The 10,182-nt window shown below is 49.0% G+C and overlaps 2 protein-coding genes across 9 annotated transcripts in view; one reads left to right on the top strand and one right to left on the bottom strand.

Annotated features, from left to right (window-relative positions):
• Nucleotides 1-5,783, bottom strand: part of lta4h (leukotriene A4 hydrolase) — a 7,367-nt gene extending 1,584 nt beyond the window's left edge. Inside the window, exons 1-16 of the mRNA XM_017302983.1 lie at nt 5,699-5,783; nt 3,729-4,012; nt 2,879-3,009; nt 2,677-2,797; nt 2,293-2,361; nt 2,125-2,229; nt 1,881-1,933; nt 1,737-1,809; nt 1,505-1,645; nt 1,398-1,421; nt 1,231-1,301; nt 1,051-1,162; nt 825-969; nt 645-748; nt 178-248; nt 49-103 (exon numbers count right to left, since the gene is read on the bottom strand). Coding sequence (XP_017158472.1) covers nt 49-103; nt 178-248; nt 645-748; nt 825-969; nt 1,051-1,162; nt 1,231-1,301; nt 1,398-1,421; nt 1,505-1,645; nt 1,737-1,809; nt 1,881-1,933; nt 2,125-2,229; nt 2,293-2,361; nt 2,677-2,797; nt 2,879-3,009; nt 3,729-3,875 — 1,422 coding nt within the window. The 5' untranslated portion in view covers nt 3,876-4,012; nt 5,699-5,783. The remainder of the gene's footprint in view (nt 1-48; nt 104-177; nt 249-644; nt 749-824; nt 970-1,050; nt 1,163-1,230; nt 1,302-1,397; nt 1,422-1,504; nt 1,646-1,736; nt 1,810-1,880; nt 1,934-2,124; nt 2,230-2,292; nt 2,362-2,676; nt 2,798-2,878; nt 3,010-3,728; nt 4,013-5,698) is intronic.
• Nucleotides 5,784-5,991: 208 nt separating this feature from the next.
• The window catches only part of tbc1d30 (TBC1 domain family, member 30), an 11,757-nt gene continuing 7,566 nt past the window's right edge, over nt 5,992-10,182 (top strand). For 4 of the 8 annotated variants that reach the window (XM_008401643.2, XM_008401641.2, XM_008401642.2 and 1 more), the window contains exons 1-3: nt 5,992-6,433; nt 7,808-7,972; nt 9,548-9,609. In XM_008401643.2, the coding sequence (XP_008399865.1) occupies nt 6,004-6,433; nt 7,808-7,972; nt 9,548-9,609 (657 nt within the window). In that variant the 5' untranslated portion in view covers nt 5,992-6,003. Of the gene's footprint in view, nt 6,434-7,807; nt 7,973-8,031; nt 9,195-9,547; nt 9,610-10,182 lie in introns of those variants that run through there. The other 4 variants (XM_008401649.2, XM_008401644.2, XM_008401646.2 and 1 more) reach the window with 4 other exon arrangements.

Below are 10,182 nucleotides of genomic sequence, written 5' to 3'. Positions count from 1 at the left end.
CGGTCCAAAGCCTCTAGGGGACTTGTCTGGATGAGGAGCAGTTCTTACCTTGATCCACCTCTGAGTCAGAGCGATGCAGGCGTCTGCCAGCGTGGTGTCATACCTGGATCAGAACCAGAACCAACGGGTCAGGACGGGTCTCAGGGACCAGATGGGGGACAGGGAAGGTTCACCTACTGAGGTTTGACCGGAGGCATCCCAGGAGTGAACATCCAGCCATTCCAGTCCACCTTGTTCAGGATGTCCACCTGAAGGACGACATGTTGGACACCTGAGAACCAGGAACACCCAGAACTAGGGATCCTGGGTGTGTCGCCCCTAAATGTTCCCCACCCAAACAAAGGCCCTCCAGGTGTGTTCCTCACCACAAAGGCCCCGAATATAGTCATCGACCCAAAAGCTCCTCGAGTCGGTCAACCCAGTCCTTGTTTTTTGGGTGATGGACGTACCTGGGGGCCCCTCAGGGCTGCTGGGTTGGTCAACCCAACGGCCCCTCAGGGCCCCCAGGTACGTCCTCGACTACATTCATCACCCCAAAAGCCAAGAAGTGGGTTCGTCAAACCAAAAACACCCAAGTAGGTCCGTAATCCCAGAATGTCCTGAGCAGGTGTGTCACCTGGTGCCCCTCCCAGGTGTGTCCTCACCTTGTCCTTGAAGTAGGTGAACAGGTAGTTCTTCCAGTCATCGGTGGTGACACTGCTGTAGGCGAATCGCTGGATGTAGGACTTCACAAAACCCATGAAGACCTCTGAGGGAGAGACAAGCCAACAGGTGCATCAGCAAGGGACCAGAACCAGGTGTGTGTGTGTGTGTCCAGGGGTCACCTGGGCCCCCCATCAGCTCCTCTAGGTGGTACAGCAGAGCGAAGCCTTTCTCGTAGGGCACCAAGGAAAAGGCGTCGTCTGGATCGACCTCCTGCAGGCTGGGCACCAGGTTGGTCAGAGGGTTGTTGGCTCCAAAGGTGTTCACCTGAGCGGCAGGTGAGGTGAGCGGTGAGAGGAAACACCTGCATGGTTCTGAGGAGACGTACTGATGGGTTCTGGTTCTCACCGAGTCCTGCAGGTAACTCCAGCCCCCGATGGCTTTAAACTGCCTGAACTGCTCCCCCTCCATTCGCCTGCCGATCATCCTCTCCAGGTAGACGGTGTGACCCTCATTCAGCCTGGGAGCAGAACACACCTGAGCATCACACCCAAACCCACTGGACCCTACTCGCTCCTGACTGGTTACCAGAAGTGTTCCCAGGTTCTGTTGGTCACCAGGTTCCCGGTCCAGCTGTGGGAGATCTCATGAGCGATCACCTGAGGAGCACAGACACCATCCCACCTGGATTAACCTGTCCATTAAAGCCCCGCCCACACGGAGACCCAGCCAGGTGTGACCCGGGTGTTACTCACTCCAGACAGGGATTTGTCTCCAGCCTGAGGAGAGAGACAGGAAACAGCTGGTCAACAGGACGGTCACATGACACGGCGCCAGGTGTGGCGGGCGCGTTGGGGTTTACCAGCACAGTGGGCGTGGCGAAGGTGAGGCAGGGGTTCTCCATGCCGCCGTAGGGGAAGGAGGGCGGCAGAACCAGGACGTCGTACTGACCCCAGACATACGGGCCGGCCAGGTCCTCGGCCGTCTGCAGCATGGTCTCCGTCTGATGGACAGGTGAGACCAGAGCAGGTGAGGGAGAGCAGCGGAACGGGCCCGGCCGCTCCGATCGGATCACGGTTACCATGGCGACTCACCTCAGAGAACTCGGACGCCGCCTTGTCCACAAACTCCGTCTCAGACCAGACTCTGGACCTGGGGCCGATCTCCCTGTAGACCAATCAGAGAGCAGAGGTCCTGTCACCTGGTACAGGTGGAGCCATGACATCATCAAACACTACCTGCTCTCCAGAGCTCCCACCACAATGGCTATCAGGTAGGACGGCATAGCCACCTGAGGTCAGAGGTCACAGAGGGGAAGAGTGAGGTCACAGAGCTCGTAGGGCTGAATACTAATGCATGCCACACTTTTCAGAGTTTTATTTGTGAAAAGACATCAAGGGTGTGAATACTTTAGCCAGACTGTGAACACCTGAACTCAGGTGAGACGGTGATGATGTCATGAAGGAAAGAGGCGTGGCCTACCGGCTGTCGGAACCTGTAGACGATCCGACCGGAGTCCTGAGGGTCCACTTCCTGTCCGTCCCTCACCGCACTCATCAACGCCACCAGCTGCTTCGGGACAGACACCTGGACACAGGTGTGTGTGTTAGCTGTGCAGGTGTGTGTTAGCTGTGCAGGTATGTGTGTTACCTGTGCGTAGTAGGTGTGTTTAATGGATGGCGTGTCCTGACAGGGAACCATGCTCCTGCAGTGATGAGCCTGTCAGACGAAGCACAGGGCAAAGATTCAGATCCTGATCAGTTTGCTATGTGAATGTTCTGGTTCTGCTGGACCTTCCAGACCGGTTCTGTGTGGTTTTCAGAGGTAAGACGAGGAGCTTCATTAGAAACGGAACCAGTTTGGAACCAGAACCAGGAGGAAGTGGAGCAACTGGGTCATTGCTCAACACTGAAGAAACATCAGTTTCCCCAAATCTGTGTCTCAGCAGTTAGAAACCACCAAGAGGAACCGGAACTTCCGTTTGGACCCGCCCACATCTTCCTATGCCTTAGGTAGGTCCGACAGGTACGTCACCTGGCACTGGCTGAACAGGTAGGGCTGTTTCTTCCCTGCCGTCTGCTCAGGTGTGAGCCACTGCAGCGCAGACGCAGATGGAGACGTCTCATAGGTCACCTCCACGATCACCTGCTGGCCCCTGATTGGTCCAGACACACAGACAGGTCACACAGGTCACCGTTAGGACAGACAGGAGGTGGGGAGCTGGACGTGAGCTCACCTGGAGAGGTCATAGGGCAGCGTGATGACCAGCGGGGTCCCCTTGAAGCTGTGTTTGGGGCCCAGCTCGAAGCGGGCCGTCTGCTGGTTGACCGACACGGACGAGACGTTCAGGTCTCTGCTGTCCAAAGTCTGCAGCAGAAGAACTGATTTCATTAAGCAGTTAAGATAAAGTCACACCTGCTGATAAAAGTCACCTGGCTGAAACCAGTTGGACCAGTACAAGGTTCGCACATCACTGCAGCTCCAGCTCAACAATATAAACGCATCTGTCTGATGAAATCTGACGCTTCATCCTGCTGCTTCCGACTCTTTCACACTCAGATTGCACTTCAGTGAAATATGAAGAGCTCAGGTGAAAACACCTGTCCTCGTGACGTCACACTCCAGGACTCCACACAGTGGCAACTGGAAGTGTGGATGAGTCACAAAAAAAACATTTAAACACTTTCTGCGGTGTGTTTATGTTGCAGTAGAGGAATTATTCACTTTCAGTCCGGAACCAAAGATCAAAGTTCACCGTCTTCTAACAAAACTCAGCTCAGATTTAACTCCTTAAAGTGATTAAATATGTGATGCAAGTGTGGCCTTCATGAGCCGAATTAAAGAGGAACCTCAGCTGGATGAGGAAACTTCACCATCTCAGCAGGACCTGCGGCTGTTCCGCTGCAGAACCAGAACCGAGCAGAACCTGAGCAGATCTTCCTGAGCTCCGTGTTTCTGAACCAGACCCCTGACCAGACTCTATGCAAATTATCTCTGTTTTTATTCGCCTCACTGACAAGCTGCCTGATGTGAGCTCAAAGGCCGAGACCGGGTCGGTACCGGAGCACCGGAACCGGGCAGCTCACCAGAACGGAGAAGCGGTCCTCCAGAGCCTCCACGGTGAGCTGGACCTTCCCTCTGATCACGTGTCTGTCGAAGTCCACGTGCAGCTGCAGGTTCAGGTGTTTGGTGAGGCAGGTGGAGAAGGAGGAGAAGGAGCAGGGGTCCGACATCTTGATCCGTCCGCAGAGACCGAGCACTGAGAGGAGGCACGCCGAAACAGTCGCTCAGACACCGGGGAGAGGGCGGGACTTCCGGACCGCCTTTCATGATAAAAGCCCCAGCGCAATTCCGGCTTTTATTTTGAAACCTTTATAAAAAAAATTAAACAGCGACTGAACGTTAATTTATGATTTGTTTAAAAACATTAAAATGTTCCTATATTTTACAAGTTTGAAATAATCAAAATAATAAATTAAGAAACTAAAACAGAAGTCATGTAAAAATAAGTTTAGATATAATTCGTAGAGAAAAAGAACCTAAAATAAATAAGTACATATGAATAAAATTATAATTAAGGTTTAAAGAGTAAATCCATGTCCATCCAGCAGGGGGCACTGTTGGTGCAGCTTGGTTTTACTACAGGAAGTAGTCATCAGAACAGAATGTAAACAACAGCTGTCAGGCTGGGTTGTGCAAAATAAAAGCCTGGACATATTAATATGACAATAAATAGAATACAATATGAAAAATATAATTAAACTATACTGGATGAGACACAGAAATATTAAGTAGGATAAATAATAGGAAAATGGATAAATGTAAAATAATAAATTGACTAATTTTAAAACCATGGATGCAGAAATCATTAATAGTAATAATTATAGAGAAGACATTTCCATTTGACCTTTGAACCTTGTTGGACACTCACACACAAATATAATAATTAGAAATAAGACTGAATCATTTATTCTGGTTCCTCTTTAGTTTCTACGTCTTGATTTACTTATGAAACTAAATGCTTCCTCTTAAAGTTGCTCTTTTCAATCAATGAAGTTGAACAAAATATAAAATTGACTAAGATTAAATAAAATATACCGCAAAATCTGTAAAGAGTTTAATGGGATCCGGACGGAAACCCTCCGCGTCCATCCAGCAGGGGCGCTGTGCGCCGGGGCAGCGCGTTCACGTTTACATTAGTGGATGATTACCTGACGTCTCATTAAAACCAGAGTCATGATTTTAATGAAAGAACGAAGAAAGTGAACCCGGTTCCGGAGGGTGTACTTTTTACTTTCAGTCAGAGCTAATATGATCAGGAGGAAAACTCAGGTTTATTTATCCATTTCATCAACGTTATTATGTCTTATTATTTGGTTTATTGTTGATCATTTATATTATTTATCTTTTTATTCTTTCATGACTTTTATAAAATGTAAAATTCACAATGTTTTTATATAAATGTAAAACGTAAAACATCAGGCTTTCAGGGTTTTGAGCAATATTACAAATAAAGATAATAAAACTAACATATAAATATTTCCATCTTTATCTGCCATTAAATCAGACTCATGTTTTCCTCTCTTAGCTTATTTAAGATTCTAAAAATTATTACTATTTATTGGAAGTGACTTTTGGACTTTTTAAACTTGGAAATGGATTAATTGAGCTTACTGTCTGATGAATGTATTATTATTGAATTGACATAATTTACTGTAAAAGTTTGGAGACATTTGTTGTGAACTGTAGAAATAAAACTGAAATTGAGTTTTTAACTCATTTGCACTTCGCCGTTTTCATAACTGCGCAGTATTTATGTTATAATTTTGTACTTTATTCTGTTTTAACACATTTTATTAGTTTTTCCCCTCTATGTGAATCTACATTCTATGATCTGTTGTTACATCTGAATCACCGATGGACAATAAAATATTTTATTCTAATATTAAATGATTAAACATTTACTTTATTAATAACGTGTTAAAGTCTGAAAAGGTTCATAAAGTTTAAGCAAAGTGAAAAACATCCTGATACTTCCTGCTCAGCTGCTGCTCACCACATGAAGCTGATTGGTCGATCATTTTCGGCTCGTCTCTGATTGGCTGCAGGAACACCTGTTGCACCTGCCTGTGGAGCAGCAGAAAGTTTGTCCGCCGTTCAGGAGTCGCTTTGGACCGGTCCATTGTTCCGTCCAAGAGGGGGGATCCGGGAAGTCCGGCCCGGAACCCGGAGGCAGGCAGCGGGAGCGGCGGGACCGGCCCACCTGCCGCGGGGAGCCGTGGAGTCTTCCACGGACTCAGACAAACTTCCACTCCGCTGATAAACCCGCTCCGGATCGGAACCGGTCCAGCGGCCGGAAACATGGCGGCGGGGCTCGAACCGAGCCGGGAGGAACTTCTGGAAGTGAACATATGTGATCGCAGCGTGGGCTCCGAGGAGGAGAGCGGCGTGTTCAGCCACTCCACGGAGGATTTCTGCGGCTTCCAGCAGTGGACCCACAACGACACATCATCATCCTCATCCTCACCTTCATCACGTCCGGCGGAGCTGCGGGAGCTGCGGGACCCGGGGCCCGCGGCCCCACGCAGCTCCATCGTGGACTGCCTGCTGGTGGAGCTCTACGACGCGTTCAGCGGCGGCGGCGGGCGGCGCACCGCGGACAGCGGGGACAGCTCCACCGGCTCCGGCTCCGACACCCTGCCGGCCCGCAGCAGCTCCGGCTGCGGCTTCCTGCAGGAGCTGCAGGAGCGGCACACCCGGCGGCTGCAGATGACATACCTGGCCCAGAAAGGTGAGCGGGGCGGGGCGGGGGCTGGCGGGCCCTGCGCGGTCCGGAAGGGTCTGTGTCTGGGTCCGACCAGAACCCGGTACTGAAACTGAAACTGTAGAAAATAATGAAGTAGGTTTAATACATGAATTATTAAAGTGACATCAGACAAAATTTTGTGTTTTCTAAACTACAAATAAGACCTGAAACATCTCAGAGTGACGTCAACAAAACGCGCTTCCTCCCGTGACGTCATGCATGCACACCAGGAGGGAGGGACCAAACTAATGAGGCAATATAATAATTATCATTAAGCAACATTTCATTTATTTTGTCTGAAAAACGGCCTGAAGGTGTTCAGAAAGAAGAGCGCCCCCTGCAGGCTGGAGGCTGCTAAAGCTCCTCAGTATGAACTTTGTTTATTTCTCTGCTGGTTTTTATTTTAAACGTGAAGTTAAAAGAAAACCTGGTGAGTCCGTACTGATCAGGACTGACGTCAGTCTGTCCGTTTATCAACCAGGAAGTTCTTTAACGTGAACATCTAAACCTTGTTATGACTCGGACCGGGAAGGTTCTGGTTCTGGTTCTGGTAAAAATCAGATAAAGATTTAAATCACTTCCAGATGACCCAGAATCTGAACCAGCTTTAGCTTTAGCCTCACCTGGTTCAGATTCAGTCAAATAACATTTTCATTCAGTTATTAATCAGTTAACCCATAAAATAATCAGAATATTCACAAATTAAATGCTGAACTTCATGTTGGATTTTCACAAATCAAGAGTTCACTGAAGGAACGATGCTGCTGCTGACGTTCAGGTGGCAAAATTAAGTTTACAAAGGAAGTGAAGGACTTTATTTGCATGAAGAATTTTTGATGTTTACTAAAAAGGTGAAAGGGTTAAATTAAAAACCGTCAGAATAATAAATAACTATAATAATGTTTGGATATTTCCTGATCGGGTCGTCGCCTTGGAGTCTGGCCTGGCATGCAGAGGCAGGCGGTGTTTGCCCTGCACACACACACACACACACACACACACACACACACACACACACACACACACACACACACACACACACACGCACACCTACACACTCTGCCTGCTGAACAATGCAGAGTCAGGAAGAGGAAACGGTCCGTTAACGGTTCTGATGTTTTCCTGCTGCTCTGCTTTCAGCAGCTAAACTTCAAAGTTAGGAGGAAAAAGTTTCCAGAAACTATAAATATTATGACGTAGTTTAGTGACTCCATGTTTTCTGCTGGACTGTGCTAACGAATAAACCAGCATGTTCAGACCCACTGACCTCTGGGTCTGTTTGAGCAAAACGGGAGGAAAAGGTTGTGGTTCTGGTTGTGGTTCTGGTTCTGACCCGCTGTGCTGCTCTTCTCCTGTCAGACCTGCAGGAGCTGCGCTCCATCCTCCAGGAGGTGAAGCTCCGCTCCGGCCTGCAGTCAGCCAAGCTGCTCCGGCAGCTGAAGAGGCGGGACCGGCTGGCCCACAAGCGCCAGAAGAACTGTGACGTCATCACGGCGTGCCTCCAGGCCGTGTCCCAGAAGAGACGTAAGACCAGAACCGATTCTGTTTGGGTCCATGAAGTTCTGCTAATTATTCCAACCACTTCAAAGACCTTCACGTTTCTGCAGACATAAAAGTTCATTTTGTAGATGATGGTTTTGATTCGGACCGCAGGTCCGGAACCGGTACCGGCTCATGAACCAACATTTTGTTTGAAACCAGAACTAAAACTAAGAGCGGAGTTCATAATGTGACGTCTGCAGGATAAAAATAATCCGTAATAATCTCACTGTTTCCTTTCTGGTGAACATGAGATCCAGTTTTACTGTCGAACTGTATGGACCGGACCGGACCGGTCCTCTGTCCTCCGTCCCTGCGCCGCCTCCTGGTGACGTCAGAGAGGAGGTAGAGGAGGAGGAGGAGGAAGAGTGCAGCATCAGCAGCATCCACCACTTCCTCCTCATCTCATCAGATGCTCTCCGGAACCGGTACCGGCAGGTGGTTTGGACCTGGTTCCTATTAGTCCGGAAGCAGCGTTTCAGAAGCTGAACCTGCTTGAACAGTTCGGCTCGGTTCGGCTCCGGTTCGTAAGCGCATCGGCAGGCGATGAGAGCAGAGTCCGGTCGGAGCGGCCTGTTTCCGGGATGAGGCAGGAGCGGCTCCCCGCCGGCAGGAGGCCCCGGGCGGCCGGCCGGCAGCGGCCGCAGGGTCCGGCGGGGGTCGGCGGCATCATCAGCAGCGTCCTGCGGAAACGCAACGGGATCTCCCGCAGCGCCCCGCGGCTGCTCTGCACCTTGGAACCAGGTGTGGACCTGCGGTTCCGACCGCCGCTCCGCATGGACGTCCTGCTTAATGTTGAATTTTTCTGAGTTCATTCTGGGGACATTTTGCTTTGTTCTTTATTTTTAGGCTGAATCTCCGACACCAAAATATAATTTAGATTGAAATCGGAACATTTAAATGTCATAATTCTAGATTTAGAAGAAATTAAACATTTTTCTGAAAATTTGCCACCGAATCTGAACCGTCTCGTTAAGGATTCAGTTTCCTTCCTTTCACCCTTCCGGCTTTTATTTTGTATTTCTCTGTAAAGCGTTTCCGGTGTAGTCCCGCTGCTGTAATCTCGGTGGGCGCTTTCCGGGGTGGGAATATAATCCGGTACCGGGAAGTGGGCGGGTTCTCCCCGGTAATCCCCCCCGAAGCCGCGCAACAAGCCGGCACTGGAGCGGAATGGCGCAGGGGAGCCGAACCGAACCGGACCAAGCAGGTCAAACGGGATTTTCTAACATAATAATAATAATGCTTAGAAAGGTTCCGGTTGGAGGAAACGGGTTCGGTTTGGTCCGGTCCGGTCGGAACGTTTTTCCTATTCGGTTCGGGTCCAATTCACTTCCTGTCGGTGTTTAGCGGTTCGGGTCGGATTCAGCACCACCGGAAGTGGACAGCGACAATGTCGAACCAAAAGATGAAAAAGATGAAAAAGCTGGAGATGTGACTCTAATTCTGACTCGGTTCTGTTAATCCTGAAGTTCTGGTCGAACTTTTGTCTGTAAATGTAGATGTTTAAGCCGGTTCTGATCCGGTCGAAGCTGCGGCGCTCAGCCTCCTGTGTGTTTCCAGGTGTTGACACCAGGCTGAAGTTCACCATCGAGCCGTCGCTGGGAAACAGCGGCTTCCAGCAGGTGAGTGCCACGCAGGGCCGGCCCCAGGCATAAGGGAGCTGGGCCCCCCACCACTCGTCATCTTGTTTAATGTAAATTAATGTTTATCAGCTTTTAAATAGTTAAATAATGACGTACTTAAATACACTGCAAAAACTGCTTTTCACACAAGTATTTCTGGTTCAGTTTGTAAATATCTGACATTAGATGAATGTAACTTGAAATGAGACTAAATGTGAAGATATAGCAGCTTTACTGAAGTTAATTCCTTCATATTGATGAGAAACTATTTGTTCTCCTGGTGGATTATTTCATTCATAAAATGGGGGGAAACTTTTCCAGCATGAAGAATTTGACTTGATTTCAGCTCCTCTGTCTGAAGGCAGTGAAGTTATTTAGTTACCAAACGACTTGGTAGAGCAGAAACCTGCAACCTTCAGATGTTCCTCTGCTGAACCACAATAATCAGGTCATTAAGGCTCTGGAGATGATCTACACCAGGAGGGGATGGAGCCGTTTCATTCCGGGGTTTTGTACCTGATGGAGCCGTTTCATTCCAGGGTTTTGTACCTGATGGAGCCGTTTCATTCCAGG

This window comes from Poecilia reticulata, unplaced genomic scaffold (assembly GCF_000633615.1).
Source record: "Poecilia reticulata strain Guanapo unplaced genomic scaffold, Guppy_female_1.0+MT scaffold_125, whole genome shotgun sequence".
NCBI classification, from domain to species: domain Eukaryota; kingdom Metazoa; phylum Chordata; class Actinopteri; order Cyprinodontiformes; family Poeciliidae; genus Poecilia; species Poecilia reticulata.
The sequence above is the reverse complement of the archived record's forward strand: the minus strand, read 5'-3'. Positions and strand labels throughout refer to the sequence as shown.